The 20,783-nt window shown below is 36.7% G+C and overlaps 1 protein-coding gene across 2 annotated transcripts in view; it reads right to left on the reverse strand.

The window, feature by feature from the left end:
• Positions 1–756: 756 nt before the first annotated feature.
• Positions 757–20,783, reverse strand: part of LOC119563070 — a 31,461-nt gene continuing 11,434 nt past the window's right edge. For both annotated transcript variants that reach the window (XM_037876285.1, XM_037876286.1), the window contains 2 exons: positions 1,505–1,562; positions 757–1,337 (listed from right to left, as the gene is read on the reverse strand). In XM_037876285.1, coding sequence (XP_037732213.1) covers positions 1,192–1,337; positions 1,505–1,562 — 204 coding nt within the window. In that variant the 3' untranslated portion in view covers positions 757–1,191. The remainder of the gene's footprint in view (positions 1,338–1,504; positions 1,563–20,783) is intronic.

Here is a 20,783-nt window from a genome sequence, read left to right on the forward strand (position 1 = left end):
GGTAATTCACTTTTGTTCACTAAACTCTCGATAATTCTAAGTAATTCTATTAATTAGTTGATTACCTACGTTACGCCGAATGGTTTCTATCTGAGCTAGATTTTGCTACAAGTATTTTATTCGTGAGTATCAATCGATTTATATCATTGCGTTGTTTTAGTTTTAGTATTTAATTTAGAATTTCATGAACAGTGGAGTGAAAACGCCTTCGATTTTCTTTAGTGTTCGCCTCTATTATCATAATTCGTACGACCTTAAGCTAACTTTCACAATTGTATTTAACAAACATTAGATTTGTTTCTTTCTGCAACGAAAAACAGTATTTGCTTAGTAGGCGCTATTAGCTTAAGAAACAACATATAATGGATAGACAGACAAATATTACTGTTCCAAAGTGCAAAGTCACAGACCCCAAAATAAACTCACTGTGACTTTGACATTTGCGTAATATTTGTGTGTTCTATATGCAAATTATAAAACAAACGGCTATCTCAAGCTTATCTTGAAGACTGTTTTATCAAGAGTCGCAGGATTCGGGATCCTAAGTAATTAATTTCTACTTTCGTTATTTAACCTTAGGTATACTAAAATTAGTATGTTTATGAAATGCGAAATCCAATACGAACTCGGCGATATTGACTTATTTTTTGACATCTCAATGTGATTGCGATTTCTTTATGTACTTTTGACAGCTGGCATAATCTTAAATTTAATCTCTTTATAGGTTTATTTTATTAATGCGATTTTTTTCTATACTTTTTTTTAACACGATTTTAATAGTAATTTGGCATTGCAATTGTTATTTCTTGTGAATATGAATTATTTAAGCTTTCGTTATCATTTACCAACACTATTTGTGTTTTTTTGGGAAGACAGTCAGAAATACAAAGCTTCAAAGTATTAACAGCAAACATGTTGGCAAAATATATATACCTTCATACGTGTATAATCTGATCGCATGAGTTTATAAAATTCAAAAAAACAGGCTCAAATGGTTAATTTTCGTTTAACTTTGCGTTATCGCTTCTTAGTTTGATTAGGTCCCGTTCACAGAATTTTGTTTGTATTTTTAACAACTTTTTCCGAACATAAAATAAATGCTAATGGTTGAAATTTTATACATTCTTCTTGCGGCAAAATAATAAACTAAAAAGGTGAAAGACTCATATAAAGATAAGTTGGATCATCCACTTAACGTCGCGTATTCCAAAAATCGACGAAGGTGGGCCAGGCCATCGAAAGGATGGGCAGGGTCAACAGGATGACGGAGTAGGCCAATTGGGTGCCGGAATTACAGCCGTCCTCGGTGCAGCAGTACGTTTGAGTCTCCCAAATTTCTAATCAAATTAAACAGAATCATATTTCATAATTAGCTGAGGTCAATTAAATTAGTGCAAATGTTGAAATTCAATTTATTTTGTGGTTTTTAACAATCCCAGCCAATTACATTGTTCATTTAGCATTTGGTTAGCCCAAAAGACTAATAACCAAACCTCTTACTCACCTTTTTCCTGACACTCGGTAGCACAATCACGAACGGTCGACAGCTCACTAACATATTTCTGAAAAGAGAAAAAGACCACAATATATATTATTACAATTTGTGAAATTGTGGCATTTGGATTCATATTCATGACAGCTTAATTAAATATCAACCGAGTCCAACTACATATGCACTGTCAGTATAATAAAAATCTGTTGGTCAACAGGGCGTATGAATGCCATTAACTTGCATGTGTGAATGCCTGTTTATGGCTTTCGCAAACCAATATCAATAAAAGTAATCAGGCCGACAAGTCGATTATATTGCATATATTGATGAGCGTAAAAAAGGAATTTGTGTCGATTTTAAAATATTAAATATGCAAATATTTCGTATTTATAGTCCATTTAATAACCGTTAAGGTAATAAATCGGAAAAGTATTTAAGGGCGTCCACACCAACGCAATTTTTTATATAAATGGTTATGGCATGAAATTATATTATAATTCTCGAAATTAAATAGGATTATTCCGTTAAAAATGTTTATTGCATTAGCCCATAAAAAATTACTTTTCTCTAATTAAATTTTAATTTTACAGATAAATGCAGTTATTGGTGAATTTAATTACTTGATAGCTGGGCTAATAAAAAATACAAAGCTGTAACTTTCTTAAATACACGTAGAACTATAAGTCCAGGAGGACCATAAACTTTAAGCAGCCTCAAACAAAGCCACCCAAGTTTATAGGTATAAACATAAACACTTTTACGACGTAATTCGGTTTTGAAAAAGCAGATTAAAAAGCACAAGAAACCTTTGTTTTGTTGGCCAAATGTTTGCCATAAAGTTGGCTAGAGTCTTCGATATGAGTGCCCATCACGATAAGTAGGTCATAAGTAGGTTATCTCAAGAGTTTCGCTGACCCAAGTAGATTTCAATCAAACCCTAAAATAGCATTCCACTTTGATGACTAGGTAATTCAAGGCGAGAATGCTCTAAAGGAATTATTTATTTCACTCACACATTTCGGGGTTTGGGAGTTTTGCCTTCTAAACCACATTTGATGCTCTTTTAACGATGGCTTCGTGAGTTCAACAAGGGGACACCCGGACAGGAATAAATAAACATAAAACACATCGTACACAACGACTTCGTAATGTACTTGCAGGCCAAGTAGCAAGGACCAGCTGGTTTTTAGCATATATAATATGTAGTTTGTAGTATATGGGTACTTGGTTCACATGGCTGGCATTAAAGTTTACGACAACGTGAGCAGGGGACACTAAACACAGAGAGATAGGCGAACTCAAAGCCCTCCCTTAAACCCCCTTTTACTTTCGAGTAAATTGAAAAATGAGGCAACTGTGCAGCGCTTTGCGGCCCATTAGCCAAATAATAAACATGTTCAATAATTACCCCGGGGGGTGAGCAGAGTGTTGTTTCTTAGCCGCAGCTAACAACAATGCACCTGCCACCTGCAACACATAGCAACTAACAACTAGCAACATGCAACCAACATTGCGCCCGGGGATAGGCAATACAAAACACGTGTTCACACCAGGAGGCCGCAAGAAACCAGGAAGCAGGATCAGAAGGAGCTGAATGGGACAGGCGGGGGGGCACCAGCGGAAGGCAGTCAGCCGAGGCAGCTTATGGGGCACTTAAACCGCTTAATCGATTGAGCCGAGTGCCGCCGCTGCTGTGTGGTGATGGTGCCGCAACGGCAACGGCAACGGCAACCATCCTGCCCGATGTGCAACAATCCGAGTCCTGAACCCCGGCTAAGCCATTCCGCAGCACTTAACGACTTTGCGTGCTTATCGCCCGTTCGTAGCTGCAATTGCGATGCCAGGACATCTGCAGCTGGCACTGTGGCACATCGGCTGCTCGTTGTTTATGTAACAGGTCCGATAGCGATAGTGACCGCTGTAATGGACCGCCCACAGCACTTTGCCACACGCAGCAAAAAAGATTACTTAAAAGTAGACTCTGATAAGGTATTTCGTTTAGCACCCAATGCCATTTTTTTTTCTTAAATATACTATCAAGTACTGATCTTTAAAATGTATAGTTCTATACCAGAGAACTTTTTAAAAATATTCAAAACGAGCATTGCTTTAGGGATTGATTTGGGGGCCGATTTCTTAATGTCATGTTAACTTGTTTTTTCGATAACACTTTGCTTCCTAACATTATGTTAGGCTTTATCTGACTGAACTAATTAATGAAAAGGATCCTGTTAAATTTGTCGGTTAACAAAACTGACAACAAAAAGTAATCATGTTCCTTAGGCTTTTCAGACTGAATTTTCCATTAAATCGACTAATAATCGTATTTATAATATAACATTATGAAAACCAATTTGTCTCTCGGAACTATGTAACGTTTAAATTGTTAACATTAACCCATTAGTTATTATTTTTCTAAAATTTTCCCAGGAGCACTCTTTTTTTAAGAAGGATTCCATATTATTTTCCAAACAAAATAAAACTATGTATACATTTATTGAAAAAATCTTAAAAATTGTTGAATTTTATGTTTTATTATTATTTTTTCCCGTTTTTCTCAGTGCAATCCATTTATTAGCCTTCCTCATTTGACCAAAAATGTTGTCTTATTAAAACGAGAAGACACCTAGCACATTATGGCAATCTACACGTCATCTAAACCTGCCCACAATGAGTTTTCTTTGCCTGTGCATAATTTGTGCCGCTCATGTGCTCCATGGCTAGTAACCCCACAAAGGCCCCGGGGGTTCCGAAGGGGTAAGCTCATTATGTTATGCGATGCCACAGAATGCGTTTGCCCAGTCTGTCTGAAAGGGTTGGGGGTTAAGTAATGCGGCTAATATAGATAATGTGGGGATAATCACTGGGAACAAACACAATGCTGACATAGGACAGACTATGATGAATGGAATTTCAAGCGTTGTGTGCCGCTATAAATGCAAAATATCATTGCTTATGCAATAACCGAAATTTCAGCAAACTTAATATTCTATCAGTGAGTCACTTGCACAGATTTATGCATCTGGCCTAGTTTTTTGAGAAAATGAAATGCGAACCGAAATAAAAGAGTGGTTGGGACGGGTGGGCGTGGCTTTGGTCTGTCGAGCACGTCGGTCCAAATGCAGCTCGGCATGTTATTTGGTTGTTAGGGCAAAAGTTGGACCAAAGGAAAACACGAAAAACGTTGAGCAGAGCAATAATCTTGAGACAGCCGGAGAAAGTTGCTCCGCTGCCTGTGTGCTACTTTCACTTAAGCCAGTTATATCATCTCTTCTGCTTAGTTGTGATTTGAACAACCGTACAACCCTACAGCCCTACAGCCACCCGTCAGTATTCCTTATAACCCAAACCCAAAACCTAGACAACTCAAGCAGACAGCAACTGATGATGACGTTGATGATTTCAATTTTGCATGCGAGTGACAGCAAAATGAAGAAAAAGACCTCTAAAAAACTAAAAGACGCAAGTTGCACAAAAAAAGAGAGAAAAGTGGTAATGACAGGAAAGTACTGCTATTGCAAAAAAAAGGAGAAAAATGGGAAACCAGATTGGAGCAGCATCTAAGTAGATCTACCAGGGAAACACCCTATTCCTTTTCGACGGAATTGCTAAATCAGATGTGATTATATATATTTTGTTCTTTAATTGTATTGAAATACTATTATAATATAATTTTGTTCCTAATCAGCGCAAAGTTGGATGAAAAAACTTAGTTGATTCTTCTGACAAAAGTTTTTTTTTTACATAGATCGAGATTTTCTATGGGGTCTATATGGGTATTGATAAATTTATACATTTTAAAGAAGTGCAATTAAATTATAAATATATCCATTGATTATATTTTTACATATTATTTAAAATTGTTTCATATAACACCTTACTTTAGATTAAAAAGTATTGATTTGTTTCAATTACATTTATAAGTATATTCTTTGTGTTGTCATTTGCTGAACTAGTTAGCCAAAAGAACGAAAGATTTATATGCTTTTAGGGTAATCGACTATTTTATAATCAAGAATTTTTGTAGTGCTCATTGAGAACTCCTCAATTGAGTGGTAAGCATTTCAGCAATAATATAATACCCACTTGAAGGGTATAAAAATGAAGATAGACGGGTGGAGGGGCAAGAAAACGAGCTACGACGTCATGAGTGGCAATGGCAACTTTGAACTAAGGATATGTGTGGGTGGGTTGTATCTGTGTGTGTTTGAGTACAGACAAGTTGCAGGCATCGTCCTTTAGCCATTTATGAAAATTTCAAGTGTTTGGGGGCAGAGGGCACGATGACGGCCTCTTAATCTTGAGAGAGAAGACGATGACTTTCCTCAAATCATGTGAGCTCCTTGCATGTGCATGTGTCCTTAATGGCGGATGGTCTGTGGAAAGCTTTTCCCCATGCTTTCACTAGAAGGATGCACAATTTCATTGTAATAACTCAATTTTCTGACTTCTTTGGTAATAACCTAATAATGGCACCTCCAGAAATCACTTAAGGCGGTTTCTCTATTTTACTATGCAAATGAGCTTTAAGATCTGACGTCTTTTCCTAGAATCCATATCATCGTTAATATTAATCTAGTAAGCCTCATAAATCCTTTCAACATTCTGTCATTAAAATCATCAACTATGCTGGTCACGAACTCGGTTGCGAAATCCTCTCGAACATTTTTGCGACATTAATTACAGAGTCGTGACTTATCTGAATGGCAAGCACCATCTGCATCCCAATATCTCAATACGGGGAGATGTGCCATTAAAGTCGCTAAACAAATGAATTATTCAAGAACGCTTTAATTCAATTTCAAAATGAAATTTTGGGACAATGAAAGAAAGTGAGAAGTGCAGTCATGTGAACGGCAAAGGAAAACCAATGAGGCGCAAACAAAAAGGCAGATGATCGGGGAAAAGTGCAACGTGAGACACTTTTTCTTTGGAAAACGTAATCGAAAAGGAGGTACAGAGCAACTTTCAGGTCTCATATGCATTTGCCAAACATCGCCTTCAATTATTCAGGTAAAACGGTGTTGTGACAGCCCCCTGCACCAAAAAAAAAAAAAAGAAGAAACCTTTCGCTTCAGTTGCCACATTCAATGAGCACGAAAACTTACTCTACTATATATATACTAGGTAGAGGGGTTGCCTTTGCTCCATTATCAAAATGCAATTTCATCAATGCTGGCTTTGAGACCTCAAAAAATCCGGCCAGCAACAACAAGAATGTTAAAATGTCTGAAATTTGATTTTCCCTCCAAGAGCTCCACGCTCTGCATTCTGGCATCACTTTTCAGTTTTCAGCTTCCAGCCGTGGCTCACTGTGAATCCCACGACCCCGACTGCATCCCCCGATAACCCCCTATATCCCCCATTTACATCCCTATTCCGCTACGAAGCCCAATCCCTGCCAGCAGCCAAGATTCACAAAGCGAGCGGCCAGAAAACACTTTTTGGCAGTGCACTTTGTTGTAGAATGCAAGCCAGGGCAACACCATCAGCCACCATCAGTTTGGGCCGGGAATTTTATATAAAAATGCCGCTTCATCCTTCAAAAAATTGAGCTCTCCATTTGCGGGTATATATATAAATTGGGCATACCATATAGTATATATAGCAAATATATTTTTGGCCCGCGAGGCGTATACGTAATGCAATAAACTGATTCAGCCAAAGTCCAGGCCCACATATCACTCAAGTGAGAGCCAGAGCCGCAATCAAGGACAACTTGGTTTAAATATGAAACACCGCTCAAGGCTTATTTCCATTTTAGCCTTTACTTTTAATTAATAACAGACAGTGAATGAAAATATTTACAAGAAAATGCTTTTATCGGGAATTAAAAATATAAATTGGACAAGAACGAGTAAAAATACTCGTTTTGTTTTAGCCTTGGGTTGAGCCGTAAATTTCTGACTCTAAAAACGCTTGATATATTTTATCGATCGATCCTTTGCAAAAAGTCCAAATCAAATATAAAGCTCGTAAAATAAATTTAAATACAATTATTTCTTGCCAAAAATTTTACAAAAAACATGAGTAAAACATAAATACGGTGATTTCTTGTGCAAAGTGGGGGCTTTAAAATAAATGTGGCTCCATTTTAGGATGAGCTTAAACAGATCAAGCGGTGCCTTTTAAATGTCACATCAGCTGGGTTTGCCCATCTCAAAAAATGGCAATATGCTCAATTGGTTGCTCCAGATTTAGATTGCCCTTATCATTGTCAGGTTCACCTTTTGGGCCGGCGATAGAAGGGCAGTTGACCCACATCGCAGTCGCCAGATAGACAAAAGGGGCAAATGCTGATGAGTTGGCAGAACGGACGTGCCATCTGGTTGGTTTCTTAAGACCCAAGATTAAAAACGCCCTAACCAACATGCAAATGTTTGATTTTAGCTGGGGGAAAAACGATTTGTGTGCGGTTGGCAATAATTTTTTTGGCCCGACAACCGATAACTAAAAGGGGACCAAAAACACAAGCAAATGTGGGCTAATGCAATGGCAAACAATTGCATTTTATGTTCCTGGCCACACACACAATGGTCAACATCGACCGACAACCGACAACCGGAAGCCGGATGTATTGTCATTTATTTACAATGCCAAAGCTGCGCCTGTCCAACACACTTATCTTCCGGCCATTATGTCGATGCTTCACAGCATCCAGCTACCAGTTTTCAGTTTTCAGTTTCTAGTGTCCAGTTTCTAGTAGCCACGTGGCAAACAATGGCAGATGCAGCTGCAAGTGCAGTATAAAATACCAACACATCTGCCGCAGGAAGCAAATCCAAGTGGATAATCAAGTGCACAGGCGATAAAAACTACAAGAAATAGATAGAAGTGCCTGCACTTTCCTTCCACCTTCCCCTTTTCACACATTTATACATATCCCTATAAACTGTTATCGATTGGAGAACTCCTTCAGCCGAACTTAGTATTTATTACAACACTTGACCAGAGGCTTGGGCCAGCCATGTGAGCTTTGCATTTGCGGAAAATTCTAAAGAGTCAAACAAAAGTTACATAATCCATGTTTATTAACGTTCAAATAAAAATGAATTGTTTATTGGAAAAAATACACTTATAATATTTTCAAGCAATTAAGAAACCAAATGAATATCTCTTATAAATGTTCCTAAAAGTATGCAATGAAAAATGAATTCTCCGAACTTTGCAGTTCCAAATTATTGTTGCATAATTTTGTGCATTCTATGATATTACATTTCAACTACATTTTTATTGAAAAAAATCCCAAGTAGCATCCTTCAAAAGGACCTAAATTGTTATATGTTTTTGAAGAGTGCTTCTGAAAACAAGATTGCACTTCCATTTTTCATATAGGGAACTCAACTTTCCACCCACAAGATAAAGGCTTTTCTTGAAAACAGTTTCATGAACATCTTACTTAGGAAAATAAGTTTATTGCCTGTCTTCTGAGACACGTTATGAATCGTCAAACATTCTGCTGCGGTCTTGTTCAACGAGGCACTGTCATCTCCTCGGAATGGTTACATGGAAGTCTCTTGTGCATCGGCAGCTGTTGGCATGTCAACGTGTAATTGACACCGAAAACGACAGCTCGGGGGGGCAGGCGGTATCCTCAATGGACTCATGGGAACCAAACTGTGGGCAGGAGTAAGCCATTAGGTCCTTTAGGATGCTCCGTTCGACGCTCAGGGTCAAACTGTGTAGTTAAGCTCATGAGTCAGGGAACATGATGATGCATGGTGCGTTATTGCATGGGACATCCCATTCACGAAACTCTTGCAAACAATTTACTTTGGGGCTCTGCTTCTTCGGTTACAGAAGAAAATTTAAGACCATAGGAAGCAAATGAACCAAAGAAATAGGTAAGTTAAATATATATATTTCAATTTAAGGTTTAAATCCAAAAAGGAATGTGAAAGTCAGTTCCTAATTAAATAAAGCATCCTAATTACAATTTGAAAAAACGCTTCTACTCTTAGTTATTCATACAATCTATAATGAGATGATTCAAACTCATAACAATTATCTACCAAATTCAAATGACCATTTAAAAAAAAGTCTTTTCAGCATCATTTGCAATAAAAATGTAATAAAAATATTTACGATGCGCTTAATAAAACAAATGAAATCACGTTGCTTTTAAAATCACTTAGGAAAGCGCCTAAAGGTATGCTTTTGGGCTTTGGAGTTCTGAATATATTGTTGCATACTTTTAGACACTTTTATAAGGATTTCAAAGACATCGAATTATAAACTTTTTTCCGTGTACAGAAACTTTGAGTAAATTCATTAGGCAAATAGTTTTTGGCATTCTTATTATAAGAAATATTAAATATTCATAGATAGCGATGTACGAATTCAATAAGCACATTATGCCCCATAAACTTCACGTCGCCAAGTTTGCCTACGTGAGCAAAACGAGCAACTTTGCTTGCATTAATTTGCGTTAATTTCGAGAGCCTGGCAAAGTTCAGCGAATGGGTCGGCCAAAGAAAAAGGCAAAGGAAAAGGCAAAGGAACAGGCAGGCACCTAGTGTAATTAAATTTGATAAATGATGGCACTCTGACCTCGGCCACCACCCACTGAATCTGAATCAGAATCTGAGGCTGGCAGCGAGCCAGCTGGCGAAGAACTAATTCTTGAAAACAGCTCAAGTGTAAATGATCTGCGATTGGCTCGCATTCGATTTGATTGTGCCAATTTCATTCGTCGGCCTGATGACAATTATGCGAGACGACCTGACAGCTTATGAGTCCGTTCTGGCCATTAATTTATGGCCACCAATTTATCAGACCAAGAGAAACCTTTGGCAAATTAATTTGCAACGAAACTTGATTAATGTCGGTGTTTATGCGGCAGTCTGTGGGCTTTTTCCACTTCAACTCCGAAACGTAGAAGAATCGGTAATTAATTACACACGGAGCGCCGCAAAGTATGCAGTGAAACCCGGAAAGCAGAAATACTGCCGTATTGCGTATACGCCATGTGACCCAATTGCTTAAAAAGGGTTGAGTTCGGTGCGGGTCTCTATCTATATGTTCAGCATTTACATTTCAAACAGATTTATGGGTACCTAATAAGCTTTTAATTGCGGCATTAAACACGAGAACTTTGTTTCTCTTGTCCCTTGTGATTTCAATTAAATAAGTTCAAAGCCAAATTACGAGCCAATAAATAAATACCGAACAATTTGAAGAACAAAGGGAATCTAATTGAAAATTAGCCGGTAAATTCCTACCTGACACATCGATAAATCTCATGTGCAAAACATATTTTACACACAGTCAATATTGGTTTTCTCCATGGACATCAGAATACACATTCGACAAAAATGCTTTATACTTATATTCAATAAAATTTTACTGCAAATGCTTATGCAATTATTTATGTGTTTGTTTAACAACAGCTTTTGTTTGTGCTATCGCATCATTTCCCATTCAAAGTGTAGTCCGCAAAAACATTTGCCATCAAATTTGCATAAGCACAATACACAAATATAGACTTTAAATGGGCATTATCACACCCTTGGGTATCTATCAAATATATGTATGTCGAGGCAATCAATCAATTAGACCATCAATCAACCAAAGCGACTAAGGTTACGGGGAGCTATGAGGTTCCTCCAAGTTCTAGCCAAAGAAAAAAAATCCAATTGAGGGATGGACTGATTGATTGTTGCCGCCTTGAATTAGGTGAAATTAAAGTGTTAATTTGGCCATAACAACGGTTGAATTGGGTTACAGCAGCTGCCAGAAGAAATTACCAAACAATCGACAACTTTTCTTTGGTCACGGCGGTTGCCCTTCTTAACTTTTCAAGTGGAACAAAATGCTGGCTAACACATATACCTACAAATATATAAATACAAGCCCCAGAGAACTCACACACACACTTTTAAGCTGTGTGACCCAGAAACTTTCACGACATTTCTGTTTTAAGAAAATGTTCTAATGAAATTTTCTCGCGGCTCCTTCAGGTATTTTCTTATTTATAGTTTCTGTTGTTACAAAACCTACATTTTTCATTAGAGGTGAAAAAGTTTTCAACTATATCCCACCAAAAGGGTTGAAAGTTGCACTTTCGCAACAATCCTTTGTCGCTAATTAATTAAGTTTGTTTCTGCGTTTTTGCGCCACATATCTGAATATGTACACAAAAGGGTTTTTTGCGAAGAAATTCAGAAAATAAAATACACTGAAAAACGCGTAAGGGATAAAACAAATTGTAAAATGTCTTTGGTTTCTTTCAGTTACTTAAAGCGATCTTGTGTTAAACAATAAAATTCGGCATTAAAATGTAAATGTATAATATAAATGTAATGATGTAAGAAATATTGATATTTAATTATCAAAAACTAAAATATAATGCATGTAAAAAACAGAAAGCAATTAAGAATATATTAAAAAGATAAAAAATATTGATTTTTAATTAATTGACTTTATCTCAATACTACAAGTAAAAAAAATGTAAGAAACAGCAATAACAGCAATGAATTATATATATGTGAGATAAGAAATATTGATTTTTAATTATGTAAAAATTATTAATAACCCAGAATTGTAAAATATATTATTTTAAGCTCGAATAAACATCCTTGTTGTGTGTAGTTTTTGTTGCCCTTCCATATTTTATTACCATTTTAATTGGTTCAATTAAAAAAGTTGGAATTGTCATAGATTATGTGAATCGCATACTTATAGCGGATCTGCGTGATAAATGTTATTCACTTGGAACAGCCGGTGCCAAACTCGGCAAAAACTCAAATATAAATGCGGGATGAGGGCGACATTCGAGCGTTAAAATTAACGAGTGTCACAATTTACGTGTGTGATTTACGACATCAAATTTTCAACTCCAGCTGGCGACCATTTTGTTTGGTTTTCTCTCCGCCTTTTCCCTAGACTTATACTTTTTTTTTCGTACCCCCCATTAACCGGTCTGGGCCCAAGGTCGCTGGGAAAACAAGAAAAACCACTTGGTAATTACTATATATACAAGCATTTGTTCACCGCATTTTTATTACTTCATATTGTTGCTGTTATTGCCTGTCGTTTGTCAGCCGTGAAACGAAAGTCCTTGCCGCTTGTCGCTGGGCTCGTTAAAATTAATTAACCTTGCATAAATTCTTTCATTAACCAGAAATATGAATGCCTATGGAGAAGATGGCCGCTGTGGAATGCTTTTGATCATTAATTATATGGGCTGTAAGGCCTTTTAGTTTCATCAAACGAAAATGGGACATCATTAACGAGCAGATGTATTTCACAACGGGCTTAAACTGCTTCATAGATTCACCACAATTAGCCGGCTTACAGAAGGGCCAAAACCAGTTCGTGGCTAAGTTTATGTCAACAAAACCACATCTGCATTTCCATCTGCAAGCGGGTTTGTGGTTTTTCCTCATATTGGATCTGTCCATGTCAGGACCATAGAATGACAACACTTTATGGCATATTATTCACATGTACTCGAGGCACTTGAATATGCCAATTTATTGTAATTTGCCCAATTCACACGGTGCCATTCAACATAGACTTGTCGAATACGTGCTGGATTCTCTTTGGAAACTGGGTTATTCGGGGTATAATACTTGTGTGAAGGCCGCCAGGCATCAGAAAAGACAAACGATATCACGCTCAAAATACTGCCACGCAGTTGACACTTAAGCGATTCTAAATTCCATATGCAAGTATTTTCTGCCTACAGTGGCATTTCGTTGATATGAACAGAGCGTCACCGAAACCACATAATATTCGCCTTAATGAGTTGCCACTGCACCACAGAAATGCTGTCAATTATTCGTGTTGCAATTTTGCCAGTGAACACTGGATGAAACACAATGCCATTGTTTGCCACAGCCGCCATTCAAATAATGCGCTTCTAAGCGCGTAAATCATTTCAAATGTAGGGGAATACATAAGTCCACATATCAAACAGTGCAACTTCCATAATTTGAAACTCACTTGTTTATTGAACAATGAGCATGGCAATTTGGAAAATTATTTGGGAATTGGCAATTATAGTGCAAGTATACATTTCCATTGTATAAATTTTATTTTTTTTAGTTATTTCAGGACAGGAAAAAATTGTTTTTACTTTGAATCCTGTTATTTTGGCTATTAATCAAATTGGATTCATTTTCTTACATTCTAATTTTAAGGGATAAACCAACTATAGATTTTTTTAAAATATGTACGGTTGTATCATTTAAATTTAATATTCCATGTTTTTTTAATATAGAACATATTTTTATCTTTAGTATTTAAGGAGCCATTCTAGGGCTCGAACTAGAGAAATCGGATAGTTAATAGCTTTAAAAATATTGGGGTCTTTGTAATGATATTATTATATGTATAGTTATATAGTTAAGTAATGTTAAAACAAAAAAGAAAAGAAAGTTTCCCGTTAGGAACTTTCTTAAAATCCTTCTAAAAATATTTCGAAAATAATTTTTTAAAGCATTTATTAGCCATTGCAGTCCCCTTCTAAAAAAAACCAGATACTCGCTATAAAATCAGCGACTCAATTTAGTTTGTATTCACTTACAAACAAGCCCATTGTGTGCATAACTCGCATGCACTCACAGCCAAGTTATTCGTATTATTTTCCTCTATCTGTACGAAATTTAGTTGCTTGGCTTCTTTTCAGCAGTTTCCCACACATTTTTCCGTGTGTTTTCCCATTTTCCTTTGCCCTCCTGGCGTCTGCTGTTTTCCACATTTTCCTCTTTTTTCCAAAGCATTGCATTTCTATTATCTTGTGTATTTCTTTTACATTTTTCCAACGCTCAGCGTTTTGTTCAAATGCAGCCTCAGCCGCTTAACATAGCTTCGTTTTGGGGGGGGGGGGCGAATCTTTGAAATATTTTTTAATGTGCTTTGCGTGGATTTATGAAGAGCCCACTTCTGCCCGGGGCTCCAACTATTTTTGCGCCTTATACACTTCCACTTCCACTTAAAATCCTGCATTAGCTGTTACCGCCTGCGAATAATGCTCTGTTTTATATGCTTAAATCTCGGCTCTTCTCTGTGGTTTTGACTTTTGAGCCGACTGGGAAAATGGGAACCGAGCTGGAAAAGTACCAGGGGAACTCTAAGCGGTGGGCGGCGGGTTGATTTGTCGGCAAAAAGGCGTGTCAGCCGCTGCCATTAAGTGGCTTTGGCTTGCAGCTGATAAATGATGCCAGTTGGCCAGGCCATAAACATTTGCGCCTGCTATTTGGCCAAACAATGAAATACGATAATCGCCAGTTCGGTTGAGGTCTATAGATCCCATTGAATGCATAAATAAACTCGTTGAAATGTATTCCTTTTGCAGTTAACTGGCATTAGAATGGTAAGCCACTTCAATTATAACAATCTTATGGTTTTGATCGTAAATTTAACTCGACTTCAATTCCCAATAACTGCCTTAGAACATGAAACTAATATTTAAGCTGATATCTTGTAATACAAAAGCATTAAAGATCGTTATGCACATCTAATGAACAAAATAACACAATTTTGTTTATAAAATTGCACTGATAAAAAATTGATTACACAGTACGAATAAATATCTGCATATTAATTTTATCGTTGCAGTAGTTTTATTTAAATACAGTCATTGAAATGTAAACACAACACTTTTCCAATTGCGAAATATTTAAATCAACATAAAATATATTGATTTCAAACTAAACTCCTTAAATTAACTGTAACTATTATACTTAATATTTTTGTATTTAAAGTAAATAAACACCGCAAAATATTTATATTGCCTATAAAATTGATTAAATACTTCTTTGTTTTCACACACAAAATGTAGCAATGAAATAAACTCTAGTGGTTAAAATAAAAATATAGCTGTGAAAATAATTGAAATAATTTACTATAAATTATTAATATCCCACAGCAAGAAGAGCTTCAAAAATCCCATCAAAACAGATGATGAATAAAACTCCGGGATACGCCAAGTGGGCAGCGAAATGAAATCCTTAGCCCAAACAAATGATCCCAGCCAGAGGAGGAGAAAGCGGAAGAGGGAGCTCCTAACCGGAAGTGAGCAAATTTTTCAAGGCATTAGCAGATCTGACATGACGACGGTCTAAAGTGCTTTTGGAACCAGGTGAAGAGCAGTCGCTGCTGCATTGCCACGTAAGCACAAATTCCGCGCCATAAATCACGGGTAAACAATTTTTTTCGTACCTTTTTGTCCTACCCTGGATAAAACAGCGCAAGTGGAAAAACACCCTCACAATAACAACAACCAAAAATAAAAAGAAGAAAAAGTAAAAAAACATATAGTAGTTGCGTAACTGGACAGGGCCAAGAACGAGGTCAGGTCCGAAAAAAAAAAATGGAGAGATAGGGGGAAAACCTGAAAAGGGCCACAAAAAAGGAAAATGGAGAAAATTCCAACGACACAAATCAACAGCGGCTAAATTGAACGTCAACATGACTTTGATTGTTACCTGCTAGTGTGAGCATATGGGATGCATATCAGCAAACAAGTCGGCGCTCAGATATATCCACCAGATGCCAGAGTCGTTCCTATCCAGAGAGCCACTCATCAGCCAGCAGGAAATCCCCGTATAGACAGGCCAAGAGATTCCCCGAAGGGGGTCTGTTAGCCCAGTCAAACACATAGTTGGAATTCTGGCGCACAATTCAAAAGCCGGCCAGCAACCACAACCATCCCATCCTATCCCATCGCATTCCCCATTCCATTCGCCATTCAAACATCCCTCACAATTTGCTCCAAAATGCGAATGCGAAACCCAGTTGGCAGCTGTTTCCTTTAAGCAAAGAGACCAGGATGGACCGAGACCAGGCCGGGCATATAAAAGGCGAAAATATGCCAAAATGTCATTCACAAGCATGTGCAAAGTATGTCGTCGTCGTCGTCGTCGTCCGTTGAAAGACCCCGAAAAACTATAGGATCTCCGGGGGATCTGGAGTGTGGTGATGGCTTTCGGGAATTATGGACAAACAGACAACACCTTGGCAAGCAATAATTCATCATAGATTCCTTTTCACAGATTTTAAGATATCTTTTTGGGCAGAAGTACTACATCTACTGCATCATTATTGCAGCCTGTTGGAACACTTGAAAATATTTAATTTACATGGGAATTTAAGAAGCATATTCTTAAAGGCAGGTGACCCGATACTTTAAAAAAAACAGAGAAAATATATTTAACGTAAAATGTTCTATCCAAATAATAATTTAAAAAAGCAATTGCTTTAAAAAATAATTTACAAAATATTTATTTTGAACAATTTTTTAAGACCACTCAGAATAAATTTCCGCAAACTTTTTCCTGATCTGAAAAGTGCTTTAATATCAAGCATTTAAAATTCAATGCTTAAGGTTTGCGAGACTACTTTCCCCTTGATAAACAAAATTGAGACTAAAACTGAATTTGAGATTATCTTCGTCTTGATTCCAAGAGCGTTTTATTCTTAAATAAGTTAGAAGACGAGTTCCCAACTAGAGTACATTTCATTAAGCTTTTTTACGTTGACAATTTTAATACGAGTATTTTTTAAAGGTTTTTTAGGATATCATTTTAAAGAACCATTCCATTAATAGTTTTAAATGCACCTCCGCTGTGTTGATTTTAAATGGGTCTGAACATGTGGGCCAAAGAAGTGCAGCCAAGCGTTAGCAAAACGGTTTGCCTTTTCAAAATTTTCGACATTTGAAAATGCGAAGCGAGTTGTTACGCATTTCGCGCTCTTGTCATGCACTGTCGCCTACAGTTAGATGGTTTTAAGGGGTCAGAGAAGGGGTTAAAGGGGGTGCCTTTCACAGGCACATTGAGTGATTTCGTAGAGGTATGTGAACTAAATGTTTAACAGATTAATTTAAATAAAATGTAATAGCACTGAGACTTTAAGCTAAGCTTTAAATGATTACCCTTCAAAAATTACAAAAATACTTTACATTTTAAATGGCTTTCACTTATGTAAATTTAGTTATGATGACCTGACCCAACTCATTTTTGTATCCCAGGTGAGCTTACCCCAGGGAATCACATTAGGATAATAAGAATCCAACTGAAAAGAGGGAAACCAAGCCCAAAGATGAGTGGTAATCATAGTTTGCAGTTGTGGGAATGACTTTTTGAATAACTTAAACAGCTTTAGTATGATTAATATTAATGGCCCTTACGCCTCCAGTGGCCATAAAAAGCCAGCCTGGACTCCCATTACGCCTAATGAACCGCATAGTCATAGTACCCAGATGTAAAGACAATGCCCCAAATTGCAATGCGACAGGGAGATGGGAACATAAAAACTGCAACAGAATTTTCCCATTTACAGAGATCCTTTTTATGCGTTTTATTACTGGCAATTCTGAGCCACATGGCCCCCAAGATATGACTGCCAATATGACTCGATGGCTTCGTTTATGGCCCAAATGGCCAACATGGCCCACAAAAGGCGGACGTTGATCAAGATGGAATTTTATATCGATGTTGTGAAATTTTGCAACTTGTCACAGTTCCTGAAGTCAAACCAAATTGCATTATACACTTGGGTAAAATACACGAAAATTGTTAGGAGACCCAGAGAACACTGGGCTTAAACCGAAAAGAAGGGCAGCAAGAAAGGGACAAAGTTTCCACTGTGAGGTTTTGGTTTTTGATAAAAGTTTCCACAAGGAATTTCATATTTTTCTGGTGCCCTTTCAAGGGGTTAAAGAAGTTATTTTGGAACTTGGCAAACACATGTCTTTCAGAGGTGAGCAAATTAAGTTTATAGGAATTTTACCTTTAGTACAAACTAAAAATATAATTTAACATTTTAAAATACAATTAATTTGAATTATTTTTCTATATTTAAATGTCTTTATTTTTACTTACTTATTTTTTAATACTTTTTCGAAAGAGTGTTTCCAATTTTATCTTGCCCAAATCAATTTCCCCACACTTTTATTTATGGTTGTTTTCAGCTGTTGTGTGTGTTTATTGATAACTTTGCCGAAAACTGAGTTTGGCAAATATTTTGATTTTCAGCACCCCAGAGGGATGATGAAGCATCACTATACTCGTATATTGTTTAGTTTAGCCACAAAAGTTGGCAAGTTTGCCTTGGAGCCGCCACAAAAGTTGATTGATGGTGTTAAAAAAATTTTCAATCCGACTTTTTCAGTTGATTAATATAAATGACTGGTTTTTAAGGAACCCAGCGAAAGGCAGTCGGACAAGCAATGAGAGCCCTGTCAATTAATAACCCAAGAGCCGGTATCGATGGCCAATATGCCATCGTTTCCGGATAAAAGTGGAAAAGCCCTCGACGGAAGCCGACAATTTGCCAAGGGCAAGTCTGCAATCTGAAGCTTTAAGTGACTGCAACGCAATCTAATAAAAAATTTTCCGCTGGCGAAACTTTTTCTCTGTTTTTGGTTTTTCCCTTTTTTTTTGGTTTGTGTGTCAGAGGATGTCGTTGTCATAAGGAAACTAAGGATTTCCGTTTTGGCTTTGGTACGTAAGCTGAGCATCAGCTATATAAAAATTTCAGTGCCTGTTTTGTGACACACACAAAAAAAAAGAAAAAAATAAAGAAATGAGTGGAGAAAAATTATGTAAAAAGTTTTTGCCAGCACGTTTAGCCACGCCCCCGGGTTATTAGTTGGTCACAGCTGCTTGGTCGGAAAATAAGAAAAAAGGGGGTTTCCAGGGGGTCAAAGGAGCCATCCAAAACACGTTTCAGTCGCAGTGCTGAGCAACCATTTTTCATTAAGTTTTCGCGCCATATTGCCCTTCATAAGTCATAAGCAAGAAATAAATTTTATTAGTGTCTTGGCAATTGTCTGTCTCAAAAGAAATGATATAAATTTCGAGTAATAAATTATACCCGGCCCTTTGCTCGATGAAATGAACTGGGGAAACTGTGTGTTTGACGTGAGGCTGGCTCACATTACTTAATCCAGTCTCTGGTCTCTTCCCACCCAGAAAACCTTTATCAACAGCAGCATTTTTCCCCAGCTCGTCAAGTTTCTTTATTTGACAGACCAAAAGTGCCGGCGAGATAGTGGAAAATTTTCGGATTTACATACGTGGCGTATGCGTAACACGCCAGTACATCGAAATACATACTATACATGGTATACCCCTGTTGTTTTTTTCAGTTGTCTGGAGAGCTAATAAAACTTATTGTCAGCCACAGTCTGACCCACTTTCGGTGTTTTTCTGTTTGTATTTCCTGAATCCCATTGTTCGTTGGAATAATTTGAATTTTAGAATAATGAAGTCACAAAATGTCAGGGCGCGTTATCAAAATCATTTATATGCGAAACAACTTTTTGGCCCCAGTGCTCCCATGTGCCATCTGCCATTTGGCATATTTTTGTGCCTCTGGATTTTAAATCGCTTACAATGCCTCAAAAACTGAATGCAAGGACCGAAAGATAGTTTGCCAGACCAACGGGGAATGCCGAAAAATATATAAATGTATATATGTATGTACAATTTGTGTGGCTGAAATAAATGAATTATTCTTCCTGGCGTTGAAAAACTTTCTGCAGCATGTGTGAGCTGATGTGTTAATGGAACTCAGTTGGGAAAAGACCTTAAATACTTAGCACTTTAATTGGTGCAATCTGGTTGGGAGATAGCAAAAACAAACCAATATTCATTTATACAGTTTTAATTAAAAATTTGTGGATTGCTTTTCATAAATTTAGCAAGGGGAAAAAGGTTTAGGATATTGAAAGGCATTTGTGGTTCTTCTTTTGCCAGTAAACTTTAAAGGATACAAAATATAATAGTACAAATAAATAACTACATTTAAATTAAATTGAAAAATTAAAAATAAAATCTAAAACATATTTACTGTCCTGACTCAATTTGAAAATATTTAAATCAAGGTACGAAATAGTAAATGTTCGTCATATCTACCTGTAGGGTTTTTATTTAATGAAAAATAGTTATATATTAAAATCCAAATTTAAATCTCTTACATAAACTTTAATTTAAAATAGAAATATTTCCATGTTCAAAATAAATTAGGACCAATGCAAAAATATTTAAATGAACTACAGAATTGAACTATAATTAAAATAATTACAAAAATAATAGCTAGGGATACCTTTTTAAAAATATATATTTAAATATTTTCAATTATGTCTAAGAGAAAACACAAAAATTTCAAACTACATAACTATAGATAAAAGAAACCACATCAAAATTGATGGCCTACTTAAGAGCGCTCCAACAAATTAATTCAAATTTGCCTTGCGCGCCAACTTTCTTGCCATTATGACCGTAATACTGTCAAAAACAAACACACAATAATTATAATGGTGATCAAATAAAACTGGAAA

This window comes from Drosophila subpulchrella, chromosome 3R (assembly GCF_014743375.2).
Source record: "Drosophila subpulchrella strain 33 F10 #4 breed RU33 chromosome 3R, RU_Dsub_v1.1 Primary Assembly, whole genome shotgun sequence".
Taxonomy (NCBI): domain Eukaryota; kingdom Metazoa; phylum Arthropoda; class Insecta; order Diptera; family Drosophilidae; genus Drosophila; species Drosophila subpulchrella.